The sequence below is a fragment of the Morone saxatilis genome, unplaced genomic scaffold (genome assembly GCF_004916995.1).
Source record: "Morone saxatilis isolate NCDOM2014 unplaced genomic scaffold, NCSU_SB_2.0 Contig16, whole genome shotgun sequence".
Classification (NCBI taxonomy): Eukaryota; Metazoa; Chordata; class Actinopteri; family Moronidae; genus Morone; species Morone saxatilis.
Window position 1 is genome coordinate 25384973 of NW_023339718.1, and position 18162 is coordinate 25403134.

General features: G+C 38.6%; 2 protein-coding genes across 2 annotated transcripts; one reads left to right on the top strand and one right to left on the bottom strand.

Moving 5' to 3' along the window:
- The first annotated feature begins 1709 nt into the window (after nt 1-1709).
- On the top strand, nt 1710-11788 carry LOC118325994 (VIP36-like protein). Its single transcript, XM_035658878.1, has 9 exons — nt 1710-1726; nt 4290-4531; nt 5317-5435; nt 5751-5868; nt 6728-6810; nt 7157-7318; nt 7536-7650; nt 7889-8005; nt 8885-11788. The coding sequence occupies exons 1-9, from the start codon at nt 1710-1712 to the stop codon at nt 9025-9027; spliced, it is 1116 nt and encodes a 371-aa protein (XP_035514771.1). The 3' UTR covers nt 9028-11788.
- Nucleotides 11789-13200: 1412 nt separating this feature from the next.
- Nucleotides 13201-14402, bottom strand: LOC118325323 (ubiquinol-cytochrome-c reductase complex assembly factor 3). Its single transcript, XM_035657951.1, has 2 exons — nt 14157-14402; nt 13201-13499 (listed from the first exon to the last, which is right to left on the bottom strand). The coding sequence occupies exons 1-2, from the start codon at nt 14271-14273 to the stop codon at nt 13371-13373; spliced, it is 246 nt and encodes an 81-aa protein (XP_035513844.1). The 5' UTR covers nt 14274-14402; the 3' UTR covers nt 13201-13370.
- Between the last annotated feature and the right edge of the window lie 3760 nt (nt 14403-18162).

Genomic DNA, 18162 nt, shown 5'->3' on the forward strand with positions numbered 1-18162 from the left:
TTAACTTTCTATGCAATGTGAAAGGGGTCACTTACTTACTAACCCTAACCCTTATACAGGGGTGGCATAAAGTATGTATCTCATTCCCAATTTATACAATTCCAATACTGTTTATGGACCCCAGTATGCAGAAATATTTAAATAACCTATCTATACCACATGTAAAAAGCTGGATGGTTTTTGACTGTAAAGGGGAGACATGAACACATTTTCATTCAGATATCTTGAGGTCAGAGGTCATGGGATAACTTGAAAATGGTTATGTCAGTTTTTCCATCACCAAAATGTAGCGTAATGTTCCCAACATGCTAGCACAGCAATGGATGTGTTAGGTCATCTAGTTTCATATGATACCAGTATCTTCCCTCTTCACTCAGCTTTAAAATGGACTCCACTACAGCCTCTGAAAAACTGTGTGGAGTGGAATATATAAGGGTAATGGGGTGGCCATTTCCCCCCCAGGCCCCCCCTCTGGAAACGCCCCTGGTCACTTATAGCAACAGCCCCCCAGAGAATTCTGCCCTTACCTTTTTTCCCTTCTACAGAACTTTGCAAGGTTTTTCAACTTACTGTTTTGGTTTTTATAATCCACAAATGTAGTGTTTTCACAGAAATGTTGCTCCACTATCAGCAGATGAATGTAAAAACATCCTTCTAGTGTCTGCACAGACATCATTCAAACAGCACACTGTAAGAACAAGAAGAAACACTGATTTCTGACTGTAGGGAAGCTAATAATTACTTATTACATTACTTCACAATAGATACTTCTTGTAACACTTGATACGAAATATATCTTCAGTTTAAGTTATGGTTTCTGAGTATATTGCTACTTTCAATATAGTGCTGCTGTAGCTTGTTCCAATCAGGAATAGCCTGTAGCTTTACTAGCTACAATTTCAAAGTAGTTTCAACACGGGTGGCAAATAGCTGGTTAACACAGCTGCTTTCAGTCCTATCCAGTCACACACACACACATTTAGATACGATAGTTTATGAACATAGTGGAGCATTATCAGCTAAAGAGCCAGATATTTCCCTCTGGGGTTGGTGGAGACCAAAAACAGAGCTAAAGGGAGAGAGAATATTGGACATACATTCATCAGGTGAACATAAACATGACTCCAAATGAATGATAATGCTCCTTTATAAGGTGACAGTGTTTAAAGTCTGTGCTGCCTGCACAGAGGGCAGAAAATGAACAAATGCAGCTTTACAGCTGCACAGGTAGTGCCGAAACATGGTAATCTCCTGCTGGAATTTCACTGTTTGCTCTTTACCTCAGACTGTGTTGACTCTTCTCCACATTGGAGTTAGATTTATTTGAACAGACTGATAGAAGCTTCTAAGACTCCATTTCCATGATTCAAAATCAGAAACCTGTGTGATTAGATGACATAATCATCCAACATGGATTAATTGTTGATAAAATCCTGGTTTTCAAAGAAAAAAAACTCATTCTACAATTTGGTCACAAGAGCATAAAGGCAAACATAATATGTGAATTAATATTGAATCCTTCTAAAAAGTTAAAAAGTATTTATATATTCTTCTGTTAATAAAGCTGGTACTTGTTACAGGACATTTGGTTAGTATTACTTTGACTCTGTAGCATCTGCCATTTAGTTTATCATCTAGTTTAGCACAACCAAGATCAACCTGTTCTGTGAAGTGTATGTAGAAACACCAAACACATAGCACACAGAAAAATGTGTAAAACTGTCAGGTGGGTGAAGTCATGTCCATTGTTTGAGTAAGACATGGGTTCATCAGCAACACACACACACACACACACACACACACACATACAAATACACATGCACAACATACCAGGGTTGGACTTTTCTGGGTTCATTTTTATTATTATTTCTGAAATGCTGCAGGTAGTGTATGTAATTCTGATGTTGTAGCAAGTGACCTTTATTTTTTAGAACAAAAAACTGCATCACTCCCCCCAGTCTTTATTCTGTAATCCCTAAACATATGGAAACTACATGGAATTAAACTAGCAGGTTACCTATTGTGCAGTAGCTTGCTGGTAAAAGTCATATTTATATATATATATATACCTACTGAAACTAGTTTTTGTGCCCTGAAGAGATTTTAGATTGGAAATTCTTTATTTGGAATAACCCTTTAAGATGTACCATCATTCATTTTGTTTAGGACACGATAAAATCTCAGGGTTGTTCCAGGAAGCTGGATTGCACTTATATATATTTTTTATGAAATATATCATAATATTTGGTTATAGTTTTTATGTTTTGAATCTGAATTTGTTATTTGCATTTACTGGCATGTGGCTTTTTTGTATTATATTTTGTTATCATTTCATATCACATGTACATGGTCAATTTCATACTTTTTCAGAAAGTAGTTTGAACTACTAGCTAGCAGTTAGTAACCAAACTGGATTTCTCCCGGGTAGCTTTGCTGAAGTTCAAATTCTTCCAGTGTGAAGTAATTGGTAGCTTGCAAAGCTTCCCCAACACTGTCTGTCCTAGCCCACATACAATGTTCCTCAAAAACATACAGAATACTGCTTATACCTCTACAAATGCTCCTCAGATATTTCATTATTATAGTAATGGTAGTTCTTATTATTTCTTAATAGAAGAAAATCTGAGGGCCAACCAATAGGAAAATGACTAGAAGCAGTTGTGATTATTCATTTTTCCTTTTTAAAGTCAAGCTAGTTAGAGTTATCCAGACTACAACAAGAAGTTAATTGGTTTTACCTTCAAAATAAGAGCAGTGTTTTCAATAGTAGTTCATGATTGGTAATACTGCTTAAGGGGCTATTTATTGTGAAAATAAAGTCATAATATTATGAGGGGAAGTCATAATATTATGAGAAAAAAGATATAATGTTACAAGAATAAAGTCATAATATTGCAAAAATAAAGTTGTAATATTACGGGAAAAAAGTCATATTATTGCGAGAATAAAGTCATAATATTATGAGAATAAAGTAGTAATTTTATGAGAACTGTCAGCCTGTTGGCTCAGCCAGCAAAACTGTTTAACGACGAAATTATCAATACGTTAGCTTACCTGTTGACTCATTTAGGTAAGATGATACCAACGCTGCTCTGGGCTCAGGTGGAGGCTGCTGAGTCATTGGTTGGAGCTGGTCATGCCGATCTTGATACTCTTCCGAAGCTTTATAAAAACTTTCTTGTATTAATATTACATTATTCTCGTATTATTACGACTTTTTTCTCGTAATATTGCGACTTTATTCTCGTAGACCTAATATTATAACTTATTCTTGTAATATTATGACTTTATTCTCTTAATTTCTCCAAAAAATAAATTAATATATAGAGAAAACTTCAGCAATATAAAAAGTTATTTTATATTATTTATATTATACTTTTTTATTATGTATTATAGATACCTACTGCAGCTTTAATGTGTTGATATTAAACATGTGTTTTTATATTTTGATATGGACTGAGTTATTTGAATACTTTCTATAATTTACATACATTTCAAGTCTGAGATACTGCAATAATTCAAACTGTCTGACTTTCACTGTTGCATTGTTCTCATAATGGCTTCCTTTCTCTTTAATTGATCTGTTGTCTTCAGCTTCAGTCCTATTGTACTGTGACTACACTTTTAAGCTGCTTTTGTTCTTTATTTGCATTGACATTATAAGTGAATCCAGATGTCTAGCTCAAACACTTTCCATATCAGTTATGAAACAACACATATATGACAAATTTCCAGCTAATAATACAGTTTTATTTAAGCTAATGGCCAAAGATTCAGGATTCAATCAACCTTGAAGTAGTCTATAAAGAAATGATTATAAACACTATACTAACAACATTACAGTTATACTCTAATATATTCCAGAGGCTATTTATTCATTTTTTTTACTCCACTGCTTTTATTTGTCAGCTATGGTTTTACATATAAAACAAATATAATACACAAAGGTGCATGAAAGTCACTCTACCTACAACATTAAAATACAGATTTTATGTTAGGGCATCAGTAATAATATACCAATAATATAATGTATGATATAACATGCAAATTGCACAAAATCATGACTTTTACCTTGACTTTATCCCTGATCATATTTCTTCAGTAAGTTCTACAAGTTGTTGTATTGCTATTTTTACTTAAGTAAAAGATGTGAATACTTTTCCCACCACTGTTTGATTTATTTATTTATTTTTATTTATTTATTTATTTTATTTTTTTTTACTTACATACAATGGTTTCACACAGGTTTTGATTTGGAAAGACGAAACCGGAAGTGTCGTTTTCTCCAGCTCACTTGCTTCCAACCACGTGACCAGTGGGAGTGTGCGGTTGGTTGCCTGTCACCAGGTCAAATCTGGATCCATTGAGAAGTTTTGGTTTTTGTATCCAATGTTTCATTTAAAAAACATCCGTGAATTAACATGTTTGTTTGTTACCGTTTGTATTTTGACGAGCCACTCGTCGGCAGACGACCAGGACTTTATGGAGGACTTCTTGAAGCGGGAATATTCTCTGGCGAAGCCTTACCGGGGTAAGTTTACTGTCAGCTGGCGGTTACGTTAACACAGATGTTAGCTAACAAGTGTAAAGGGGATAAACTTTACTTAATGTTAACCAACAATAGCAACTCGTCCTAATTTAAATTTGCATTTCGCTCATTTTAGCCAGCTTTTGGCTAGCTACTGCTGTATTAGCTGCTGAGTATAATAATTAACTAAGAAGAACTCTGTACCCCTCAGGCACTGGTGTTACGGGAAATGATAGCTACTATTAGCCCACAACGGGTAGCTTGTCACTAATGTTGTCTAATAAAGACTAGCTTACAACGTAACGTTAACTATGTTAACTGTTTCCTGTCAGCGAGGAGAAAGTTAACGTTAGCTCTAACGTGTGCAGCTCTCATGGGGAGCATATTACGTTCAATAATAAAAATAAACGTTATACTATAAGTCTTATAAGGTTGTTGATTTCATGCTCCTTACACCCCCGTTATAACTTACCACTCAGTATTAATTACAGCAAAATGGCAACCGCCATTAGCCTTTGCCACCATCAAGTTGTTAGAGACGATTAAACACACATATTGTTTTTTGTGGCGGATCCTTCATATGCCGAATTTACCACAATGGCCTGAGGTTTAAACAAAGGTCTGCTTTTGGAGTTTAAATTGATGTGTATTTTGCCAGTCATAAAAATTTAATTAAATTTAGAGATTTTTGAGGGCGGTTTGGACAATAAGTCAATATGTAATATGTGTATATATATATGGCTGTGGACACTGTAGCTAACTGTATTAACTGTATTGCTGTTTTCCAGGGCTGGGTTTCTCTAGTTCTTCACAGTGGGATCTGATGGGTACTGCCATGGTTACACCTGATCATGTGAGGCTGACCCCAGACCTGCAGAGCAGACAGGGAGCGGTGTGGAGTCGAATTGTAAGTCTTATGTAAAGTCTAATGCAACAAATTGCAAAACCCAGCCATACTGCACACACTGTTACCCACATCCCACACTTTAACCTCTCACATCCTGCCTCACTCATTCTGAACGTGTCATAAAAGTACACAATAACAGGTCCACTTAAAGGTTAGATATTGTCTAAGCATGTATGTTTCCTGACATCTACCATCAGACAAATTCCGGCTGTTTCAAAAGGGCATGGTATGCTACACAATTCCGTTGTTAAATGCATACTATACATGGTTTATCACAAGAATAACCTGCTTGTCTTCATTGTCGTTGTTTTCTAGCCTTTGTTCTTGCAAGATTGGGAGCTCAAGGTGCACTTTAAAATCCACGGCCAGGCAAAGAAGAATTTTAATGGGGATGGAATGGCCATCTGGTTGACAAAAGATCGCATGCAGAACGGTAGGTAGAGACTGGATCTCTAAAGGCTTCATGTCTCATACAATGAGAAGGAACCAGATGCTACAAATGATTTCATGTAATGTGAAAGGTTGGAACCCTGTAGATACTTAGAAAGCCTAGTGCTAAGAGTTGGCTCATCTTTGTGCTTAAAGAAGCCACTAAGGTGAACAGTTTTTAAACATTTTGGGAAATGTACTTCTTTGTCAACCTCACTTTGCTGTATCATAGTCAGATGATGTGATTGATACATCAGTGATACATCGTGTACAGAGTGACTTGAGAGACCAGGGCGAGACAGCATGTGTGCACTCCCAGCTTCAATGCTAACTGCTCCGAAAACTGCAATATTTAAATTCTCTGTTTCTACGTATGTTAAATACGCAAGGCTAACAAGTTTAGGTGAATCTCACAAACTCCAATTTTTTTATTCTAAAACCTGATTCAGACTGGATTATTTTTCATAGTGGTAGTGTTGCGTTTATAATATTACCTGCACTGGTCACTCAGTGATTTTAATCTTGTCCGGAGATCATATGTCTCTTATTTCTACCCCCCTACTCCCACTACTTACTGTTTTTAAGTAAAAGTATTGTCTCCCTTTAGTGTGTCAATCCAATTCCTTCTGCCAGATGTTAATCATGGCTTTAATGATAATGTCATCTAGCGCTATAACTAATGATGAGCTAACCAATGATGACGGTTACACGGTTTTCCCACCACATTTCTTTGCCAGCTCCTCTAATTTGCCCGTGGCTAAAATGCTGTCCATAGTGTTCACTTTCAGCACATGGGAGCAGGAGAAATATTCTGAAACTTACCTTTGTGAAAATGCCCTGATGTACTCACGGTTTGTTCACAGGTCCTGTGTTTGGCAACATGAACCAGTTCACTGGACTTGGAATATTTGTGGACACTTACCCTAATGCAGACAAAAACCATGACGTGAGTGGCAGTTGGTAACATCTGTTTCATGCCTGTGTTATATTGAATGGAGTATACATGAACATGTTAAAAGTGAGTAAATTCAAAAAATTCTGGTATACAATGTAAAAGTGATCTCAAAAGTGTGTCACATTTCTCTTTCTGCAACCCTCTTGAATGTGCAGAGTGCACAACCTGGAACTCAGGTAGCACCAGAAACCACTGTGTATTCATCGCCATCCCATGTTATCTCATTGCATGCATCTATTCTGATTCTGGTTCATGATTCTGCCTGCTGTCAGATTGTGATACACTGTGGTTCAGTGGATGAAGTGGTTTGTGTTAAACTCCCCTGTTCTCCTTCCAGAGGACTTTCCCGTATGTATCAGCGATGCTGGGGAACGGGACTCTGTTGTATGACCACGATTCTGATGGACGGCCCACTGAGCTCGGAGGATGTACAGCTATGGCGCGCAACGCAATCTACGACACGTTTCTCCTCGCCAGATACTCCAAAAACAGACTCACGGTATGAAACGCTCTGATTAAGATGGGATTGACACATGTTTAGACTGCTATTTGTCTTTACGATGATGCGGATGGTTTTAAATGCTGAAAGAAATAATACCTATTATATATATTATATATACCTATGAAATACATTTTAAAAAAGTTTCCAAAGATGACTCCTAGCATTAGTTTGTCCTTCATCTGTGACTCATTCTGACCCTTCCTTCGCCCCCCAGCTCATGGTGGACGTAGATGGTAAACAGGAATGGAAAGAGTGTGCTGACATCACAGGACTGCGTCTACCTAAAGGCTACTTCTTCGGCGCCTCTGCTGTCACTGGAGACCTGTCGGGTATGAGAACCTCTGTTTAATTAAATTAGGTGGCATGAAACTTTATAATTACAGAGACATTTAGAGAAATTTGGTTTCAAGCACTATAAGCAAAACAATTCCAGTAAGTTAACAGATAAGAAGCTAAATTAGCTTCACTCCCTAGATACTAAAATGGCAGATGAAACTTTGAATGGGCTCAAGAGCTTTGTGGGAATTCTTTCTTCTGTCTATTACTGACTTGTGCATGTTCCTCTAGATAACCATGACATCATCTCCATGAAGTTGTACCAGCTGACAGTACAGAGGAGTGCTGAAGAGGAGGAAGAGGAGGAGGTCACCATCCCCAGTGTTGACAATGTGGAACAGTTCCGAGGTAGTCAGAACATTAGTTCTTTATCAGAAACATATAGACACCTAGATTTAATACAGCTTAGACTCACACTGCAGGCCTCAGTGCTCAAGTCTGATCTATTGCTCACATTTTGTCTTTGGCTTTTCTCTATTTTTCAAATGTGGCCCATATCATTTTTCAGTGCAAACGAACCCACATGCACAATAATACTTCATACGATGTCACACAGCACACTGTCTTACAGAAGTAAAGATGGAGAAGCGTGTACGGTTTCATTTATAAGTGAATGACTGCTACTTCTGAACAGAGTTGGAACAAACAGACTGGTTTCGATACAACCCCTCAAATTTTTGCTCTTACAGAACCATCACCCAAAATACTTATGAGATTGAGTACCTCTTCCCAGTGAGTCTCATCAGTGCAGAACTGTGACAAATGTTGATCTAGAGTGACGTAAAAGTTGCATTCATTCTGATATGACTGGTCACACCAAGTTGAATTGCTAATAATCAGACCCGTATCTGATTTGTAGCACATATGAAAGTGACCCAAATCAGAGTAGAAAAATCCGATTCCATGTGATTTGTGCTGAACACACAGTTTTGGGCCACTTTGTCCTGCAGTGTGTAAGTCCAAATAATAAATAGATAATAATGAGATATCGGCTGTATGAACTGTGATGATAGATTTTAGGAAGAAATTAGCGTCGCCTTTTGTGCTATATATCGAAAGCAGCATTTACTCAGTAATTCTCCCCGAAACTGTAGGCTAGCAAATTGTTGGAACACTCTTTTTACATTTGAATTAAAAACCCCTTTTAAATGAGTGTCATCAGGTGACAGTGTTGCTGGGGGAGATGCTGTCTTGCGCCCTTTGTTCAATGTCTGGTTCTCTTTGCAGTGGAAATCCAGGAGGAAGAGATGAGCGGAGTCCAGTTCTTTTTCACCATCCTCTTCTCCATCCTGGGCCTAGGCGTGCTGGCAGTGGTAGGGCTGGTAGTTTACGGCCGCTGGAAGGAAAACAGACGCAAACGTTTCTATTGATCAGAGAACAATTGATCTACACAGGTTTTCAGAATGTGTGTTTCTTAATCAACATACAACACAACAATGCAAAAGACTGCCATAGCTTTACTGAACCATACAATCGAATGAACTCAATGAACAACCTCATGGGTCTGAAACCCAGAGCCTAAAGAACATAAACAGCCGAGATGAACAGGTGAGCAGATCATGAACAGGTGAGCCAGCTGTGAATTTAGTTTTGCGTTGTTTTTTAAGATAGAGGAGCTAAAACTGCTTTAGTATGATCATCTCAACCTAATGTGGAGCACGGTGCGTCTGCAACATCTGCACTAACTGACACACTGTAGATTTAACATGTTTCTGGTCTCAATGGGAAGAGACAAACAAAAGCTTCAGAAAGGATCACAGATGCTGTGTGTAGTTTACGGACATTGTGTTACAGGATTAATAGTTACCTCTTACTGCCACTTGGTGCTGCCAGCGTGCAGTTGTAATCTGACTCGTAGCTGCTGTGAAGACCAATCGACCTGTGGATCACTGTAGACTTCTTGCTGCACTGAATAAGTCAGAATGTTCTGAGCTGCCATCAGCACTCACATGGATGAATATTAGCCGTATGTAAATGTATGATTGATGACACATTGTTGCACGTTAAAAGAAGGGTTCCGAGTTAGCAGTGCTGCATGAAGTGCCTAGCTAGGACCAATAAAGACAAGCTCTTTACTTTATGTTCCAGTCCTTTCTGCAGCTGTGAACTCCCCTTTTATTTTTCCTAACTGACATCATCAAGTTACTGGCTGCAAGTCACTAACACTTCTAATAAGTGGATGTAAAGGTGGATCTAAAATAGCATTTTTCATCAGACCCCTGCTCATAGAAACATTTCATTTGTGATCCTGTTGCTGTCGACTGTTGCTCTAGCATGCACTGTGAATTAATGAATTGAATTGAATAGCCATACGCAGAATCATGTAGTCAAGTGTGAGTTTGAGTAAATTGAAGGCTTAGTATGTGAATATGAATACTGTTAGCTGTTTAGTTGTTTAACCTGGAATAAACCTGGTGCCTTGACGCTGGTGTCCAGTGGAGGCGGCGGTGTCACGTTGCGGCTGCTGGAGAAAATCCACTGCCTTTCTAGTTGGTGTGCCAGTGTCCATCAGACTGGTGACCAGTATGTCTCACATATAGCCCCTTTCTCCCCTGTCTTTGTGCTCCCAGTCTATTTTTGCTGAAGTAATTCATGTTGCTGATGCATGAAATTCACTTTTGAATTGATTTAAATGTGTATTGACATTAATATCTAAAGAGTAACTTTCCCCTACATCTACTAGGACCCCCAGCCCCCCCACACTCCGAGCTGCAATGATCAGTCAATTAGTCAATCAGTTGTCAACTATTACATTTATCTCATCTTTTTTCATAATCAATTGTTTTGAGTTTTTTTTTTTCACATGTGTAACTGATTTCAGCTTCTCTAATGTGAATATGTTTGTGTATGATTTCTTTAGTCCTTCTCTGACAATAAACTGAATATCTTTGGGTTGTGGACTAAACAAGACATTTGAGGACGTCACATTAGGCTTTTAGAAACAGTGATCAACCTTTTTCATGTTTTTATGGACCAAACAACTAATTGATTAATTGTGTAAACGGGCAACAGAGTAATTGATAATGGAAATAATGGCAGCCCTAATGCGAGTAGCAGCTAGCGTAGCTCTGAGCAGCTAGCCACAAGCAGAGGTGAGGAGTGGGTTACAGGGTTCTCGTAAGCTCATTTTCAACCTTGTAGTCTTCAGTCCCAACCAACACTGACATCACTTGAGTCAGTTGATCAGACTTCACATGAAGACACAAAAGACTTTATACAACTTCTTTCACATTATGCAGTTGTACTTCCCTGTAACACCTGTAAACGGGCTGATGAGTTTCCCCTTACCTTGATTTTCCACCCTAAAAGAAATCTGTACTTGTACTAATGACCTGCAAGTCCACTCTGCTGGTCTTCATATTTGCACTTGTATGTGAAAGAGTTATACTGTGTGCTGATGCAAACTTTACCTTAAGGCAAACCACTTATTATTACTGGCATGTTTTAAGCTAAGTTACATCGGCACGCCTCTGTCAGTGAGTGTTTTCTGTCTACAGGCCTATTGTCTGTTTTTTTTATTTTTCTCAACAAACACTGGGGAGAAAACTGTACAACGCCATCTGATGAAAAACTCTTGTCAGGTTTGCTCTGTGTTTATCTGTTGAAAAACATCAGGAGTAAACAGTAAATGGATGTTTACACAACACAATGAGCAGGTTAAAATTGAGTACCACTGCTCAGTCCATTAAATATTGAATTAACTAATGCTGTTAATTGGGAAGTCATTGCACAAACACCTTTTTGTCATGGGGAAATATTTGTAGGATCGTTAACTATTGGACATTTTCATTTAGCTGTATGGCATAATCTGTTCTCGTAGCTGCTTGAAACTATACAATCAGTAGTTGACTAAAACCGCTCTGTGGTCATATTTAGAGTTCTGTCTTTACCAGCATCCCCTGCTTCTTGAAGTTTGTAGACAATATTCCAGTGTCGTTGTCCATCCAGAAGGTTTACTGTTTCTATTTAATAATTGTCTGTCTTGGTGGGCTTTTTTTCTCTTTACTGAATGTCAAACTGTTTGTTGTAATCATTAACTTCACCATGAGCCACCATTGGAGCAAACCTCCGTGTAGTTAATTATTTCAATAAAAATGTTAAGCTAATTCTGCTTTAAATTAGCTAATGAAAGCCCTTGTCTGAAAATGTGTGAAGAACAGCATTATGTTCTCGTCATTCTCCTGTGTCTCATTTTGTTTTTCCAGCAAAAGTTTCCATGGAGGTTATTCTCATGTGGTAATGCATTTTTTTCCAGGGATTCTGCCAATAGATCCTCCTAATATTTTTCCTAACATTTCGTGTATAAAGCTGGATCTGAATGAACATTGAACATGAAGAAATGAACATTGTGGTTAATGTAATATATCAAACTAATCAACAGAATTGCACCATAGGTTAACACCAAAAAGGTCATGTTATATGTGGCATAATTTATTTCATGAACAAATGTTAAGTGCTAATTATCATGTTAGCATGCTAAGACGGATGTGACGTGAAAATAGCCATCATACCTGCTTCAGATCTGCATGTCGGCGTAGGTGAGCACTGCTTGCATTTAGCATTAGCTTTTAGCTCAAAGCCCTGTTCTGCCTGTATCGTTTCACACAGCTGCTAGCATTACTGCAGACTCTTAGTCATGTTTGTTGACAACTGACCTGTGTTCAATATATCTGTGATTAAAACATTTACTGTCACTGGTGTAGATAACATATCCACAAATATCCAGAATGAATCTAACTTTATTCTAGTCACAGACAGTGAACAATTTCACAGCAGTTCTTCGAAGGTTGTTCAAAGTCACTCTGAGAAATAGCAGCATCAATAGCAACACTTAATCACAGTCATTCTTGATTGGATATATACATGCATTAGTTAAAGAGGATCCAAGGTTGGAATTTCCCATTTAACATTCTATGTGAGTAAACATCACCACATATTACGTGTAACATTTGGTTCTATCTCTACAGAGTATTTGCTAGGTCACTTCATCAACCGGCCAAGATAAAGACAGCGTACAAACAGCTTTAGATCAATTTCCAAACATCCAAACTCATATCAGCTTTTCATGTACAAAGACCAGAGCCTTTATTTACAGTATATACCTCAATATATACAGCATTATTCAGTGGATTCATGGATTTGTTTTCAAAATGAGAGCACATTCTTCTGTTCGTCACTGGCAAATAATATACCTGTTAAATATATCAGTCAGTGATCAGAAAACTGGATCCAGTGTTTGCACCAGTATCCGTAGAGTACTTGCACACACACACACTACCATGCAAGGCACTCGCCAAACGTACAGTATTTCCCCAGTGAGGCTCACTGAAGTGTTTTTGGACAGCAATGGAGCTGTATGGCGCTGAGGAATAAGTTATATCAGGCTTTGGATACTTGTTAGTGGGATACAGTCATTGTTTGTTTTGGTCTTTTCATGTGTTTGTTCATGAAAATATAACATCATCAACACATCATGAGATGTAAATGCTAGAACCCTGATCATTGACCATCACTAAGCTTTGAACAAGACTGAAAAGATGCGGTTGTGTTGGGAGAGTTTTAATAAACTATTTTAACACCCATCTGTAAATTGTTGTCACAAACAATGAAGACATTAAAGGTCCAGTACAATATAATGTCCATCTTTATCAGCATACCAGCAGCATTCAAAACACGGAGACTTTGTAGACCACAGGCTTCAGAGCCGGTATGTCTATTTGGGCGCTCCGAACCTTCTTGTGATATTTTCGTTGGTTTCAGCAGCCTCCTTGAGTGCCTCCATCACCAGAGCGTTTCTCTTCCTCGTCTCTTCCATCCTCACCGGGTTCGATTCAGGCAGATTCTGATCACAGCAAGAGGCAAACACATGCAATGAGTTAATACATTCAACCACAGAAACAAATAAACAGAGCGGTCCAACAAGCAAACAGACCCTTCCTAAGTCCCGCCCCTTTTGGGCCCTCGGTCCACTTTCTCATTTTCTCTACTTCTATATGTGAGCTAGGCTTGTCTGCGTTGGAAATACAACCACAACATGAGACAGATCAACGGTTAAAAAAACCTACCTACCCTTTACCTACTGCAGCTTTAATTCACCCTATTTGTGTACAGTTAGTTTTCTCTATTGCTCTTTAATACATAGAATTAGTTGTTGTTGTCTTTTGCTCCAGTGTGTTGTTGCTGCTGCAGGCTGTTTGTCTTGTAATGCTCCTGTGTGTGTGTCAACGCGTTCTTTTACTCCTTCTATATTAAACTTATTTTACTAATAAAGGTAAAAAAATAAAATATCCTGCGCATGCCTGGTTCATCTGGAGCGAGCCTCATATTCCAAGGTTAACGTTTTATCTTAAGCTCTTCCTACAGGAGACAGCTTGGAGCAAACCCCGAACTAATGCCAGCTTTAAAGAACTGTGCACAGACTGGGACTACAGCACACACACACACACACACACACTGAGTTGGTTTGGTTTAAAGCACACAGCTGAAGTTACTAAGTTACCCTGACGATCTCTCTCCGCCTCTCCTCTCCCGGGACGATAATGGACCACATCCCATAGCTGAGCCCCATCACAGCGATCAGCGCAGAGGAGCTGAGGAGGGTCCGCAGGGCGCTCATCCTGCAGCACACACACACGCACACAGTGTCCGAGTCTGCTTCACTGCTGAACACAGTCGGATCGGTCCGGTCGGACACCGTTGGTTTGGTAACGTCGGACACAGCGGCAGCGGTGCACGCTGGGATATTTGCCTTCTCTCAACGTTAAATATGTTTACTGCCACCTGCTGTATCGGAGTGGGTGGAGTCAGGGCAATAAACCAGTGACAGAATATAATCCACACTGAGGCCCCTGAGCAGCTAACAGCAGGGGAAGTAGTGATTTACCACAATGTAAAATACACAACACTCCTAAACGTCCTGTGCTCACATGTTTTACCTAAGTAAAAGCCAAGAGTTCCTCAGCACACTGTTTTAGTGCAGTGCTTTAATGTGAACCATTAACTGTACCTTCTGTCCTCTACAGTGTTCAATTCCTTAAATCAGGAATCTTTTTGGATTCTTGTGGCCTAAAATACCTGATTTCATGGCAGCTTTTCTAATAAATTGCTATAGATGTTGCAATGTTTCTAGACATTTTTTTGCAATAAGACAAGAAACTTGTTCCACTGAGAATAAAATCGCTCATAGGCTGGCAACTGCGACGTTTTGGGAAACTACATATTGGTCAAATTTGTGAAAAAGGGGTAGTGACTGGACAAAATTGACAGGTCATGCAGAATTCACTGGGACTGTTTGAATTTGCATTATATGATATACAGATAACTATGTGCTAATATTCTGGCCAATGTGTGTCAGGCTTTATTTTTTGTTAATACTCCACATTTCACATTAGATTATTATTCACTACACTCACTATTGTGATCATAATGTCTCTCTGTTTGCATGCTTTTATAACAGTGTACTGGAGAATTATACAGCAGTGATCATTGGTCCTTTTTGGAGGCAGAACAAACATGACGGTGTATTGCCGCCACCCAATGTGCACTGCTGTACTGAAATACAGTGGCATCATCTTTTGGCCTCATTATACAGCAAGATAAGATAAACCTGTATTAATCTCCATAGGGGAAGTTAAGGTGTTGCAGCAGTGCAATTATACAATTAAGTACAGATAAATATAGAAAATAGTAGATAAATAACTGTACAAAAGCAATTCAGGTTGCTATTGTGGGATATTCAAGATTCAAAGAGACTTATTGCATTTGGGTGCTGTGGCACACATAGGGAAAACTTTCATATGCGGTGTGTTGACCAGAGAAATCAGGTCCAGTATTAAAAAAGAAAGGCCACACAAGGGAAGGAATATATTCGTATCTATTAAAAAATACATTTTAAATTGCACGAGACCCATTAAAAGAGGTGTATAAAATTTGCATGTAATTTTGAATTGCCACATGGTATATTGCATATTGCATAGCCGGAAGCAACATCGTTTAATATAGATATAATATATATAGTGCAAAGTTTGCATTGTAGAATGGATTGCACAGGTAATTGCACAGCCCCCGGAAGAGCCAGTAGTTGGGGTCATTTGTGTTTTGGGCCAAGAGTCTCCCACTGTGGGCAGGAAGAAGCTCTTAAAAAAGCGTGTCTGTTGTGATGATGCTGTCGCCGTCTGTGCCAGTGTAATTGTGCAGTTTTGTTTTGAGCAGGGAGTACTGGACTGTTATTGTTGTTGCTCTGATGATTCTCTCTCCTCTTTTTGACCAGCGCTGGGTAGGATTGTGTTCATGGAAGTTCGTTCTTGATAGAATCTCTCGATTCTTGTATGACTCTTTGCAGAGCATTCCTTCTCTGCTTGTGTGGTGGTTTCTCATACCAGACAGTGATGCCTGTGGTGAGGATGCTCTCTATCAGTCCTTTGTAGACCTGGGTGAGAGGGCGACAGTGCAGACCAGCTTTTCTGAGCAGCCTGATGAAATACAGTCTCTGCTGGGCTTTTTTCACTGTGGCAGCAGTGTTCAAAGTCCAGTTCAGATCTGATGTTACTTGTAGTCCCCAGTCCCCCTTGTGGGATATTGAGCTCATGTGTTCCAGCAACAAGTAAGTATTGTCCTTTAACTTCCTGTCTCTTTGTGTAGATTGATATTTGCTGCTTATGATTACCTTGCACCTACATTTTAGAAAACATCTGAACAGTTTTAGAGTTTAACATACATCATAATGGACTGACAGAGCTGATCGACAGAGGAAGACTTTTCTCTACAGCAGTGTGGCACTATAGATCGGTTCTCCTGCTCAGCTGGTCATGTTTTGTCATCTGTCATAGTTATGGTGACTGAACAGAATGTGTTGGTATTTGTGTTTTATTATGTGTTTGTAACAATATCATATAACATAAGTTGTCTGAGTGTGGTCCAAAACATGTGTTAATACAATATTTCAGACTCCATTTAGACTCACAGTAGAGACTCAGAATCAGCTTTATTGGCCAAATGCAGTATGTGTACATATACAAGGACTTGGCTCTTCTAATCTATAGTCTAGACAACAGAATCCAGTTTTTATGCACCATATCAAGAAATAATCCTGTATAGACAGTCTGGGACCATTGTCCACAAGCTTGGTAGAGTATAGGCCAGGGTCAGTTAACTATAGAATGCAGAAACACAGATTTATTCCAAAAAGAAGTTATAAGTATAGTATAAAGTAAACTGTTCAGAGGAGCGTCACACTTAAGATCTTTGAGAGAGGTAGGTCACGTGGGGCTCATGCACACAGTCTAGAAATAGACTAGAAAGCAGATGAGTACAATGGTTACATGAGCTTACAGGCAGATAGGCAGGTACAGGTTTTAGATATCAGTGTAGGGTCCAGGTTGCAGGTACAGGGTGCAGAGATCAGAGGCTCAAAAGCAACTTCACGAAACAACAAAGCAACTATAACAATCTGGCAAAGTGAGAGAAAAAATGGGCGGGTAAGTTAGGGCTCTAAATGAACTTTTACCCTCAGAACTCAATCCTGAATTTTACTTCCAACTGTCCCAGACTTATCAACCATTATCCCAAACTGAAGTTCTTTTTTTCATTCTGCATAATGAATATAGTTTAATAACTTTGTTTCAGTAACTCAGTCACTTCATTGACTCATTCTGGTCCGCCGTAGAGGTTCTGCCAGTTGTCCCCTGCACTTATATCTGAATAAAACATTGTAATCACCCAGGGTGTTTGGCCACAGTCAGTTTTCATTATTCTTTCACTCATTGGTTGAATTATTGTTTCTTGCTTATTCCTAACTGTTCGATTAATAAATCCATCTCTGCAAACTGCAGAAACAAAACTGTTTCTGACTGATAAATGGAGATTTACATAAACACACTGTGAACATAATTATTATTAGGTCAAATAATTTAGTCACGACAGGGACATTGTATGTGGAGTAAAAAAGGGAGGGTAACAAATTACCTATTTAAATATGTACACGCTCAAACAAGCTTTTTTATATATAAGCTTTAGGAAGACCATAATAAACACCTACTGACTGCCTGTGCACGGCACAAGAGGAGAGGGGGAGACTGTGGCGCTGTTGGCAGAAGAGCTATAGACTGGGATTACTGTGAGCAGCATGCATAGGCATGAATGATAAAATATTGTATTAGAATACATTTCTCGTCTTTTCCCTAATGGTCTGATTGAGTCGCTTAATTTGTCGACATCCACTTTTTAGAAATAAAGTCACTAAGATTGTCTGAAAGGTCACTAAATGTAGCCAGAAAGGCAACGCTAACAATGCACTCAAACATTGAATACAATAACTGATAACATCTTAAAACCATAGATACACTGTATCTATATATTTATATATTATAGACTGTAGGGTCTCTATGTAGTCCATGGCCATCCCTGATCATATCACTTACATTTGAAAATGAACAAACTTTACAACACAGTCATTACTACCAGCTGGTTTAAAAAAAATCAGAACCGGGATGCATACAATAGATTAT

What these genes read in the sequence shown, in the direction of transcription:
- LOC118325994 (XM_035658878.1), top strand. An exon ending in TCTGGCGAAGCCTTACCGGG is followed by an intron (nt 4,532 to 5,316) that starts GTAAGTTTACTG and finishes GCTGTTTTCCAG; the next exon opens with GGCTGGGTTTCTCTAGTTCT. An exon ending in ACTCCAAAAACAGACTCACG is followed by an intron (nt 7,319 to 7,535) that starts GTATGAAACGCT and finishes TTCGCCCCCCAG; the next exon opens with CTCATGGTGGACGTAGATGG.
- LOC118325323 (XM_035657951.1), bottom strand. Translation starts at nt 14,273, where the DNA reads ATGAGCGCCCTGCGGACCCTCCTCAGCTCCTCTGCGCTGATCGCTGTG. An exon ending in GGCGGAGAGAGATCGTCAGG is followed by an intron (nt 13,500 to 14,156) that starts GTAACTTAGTAA and finishes TGCTGTGATCAG; the next exon opens with AATCTGCCTGAATCGAACCC.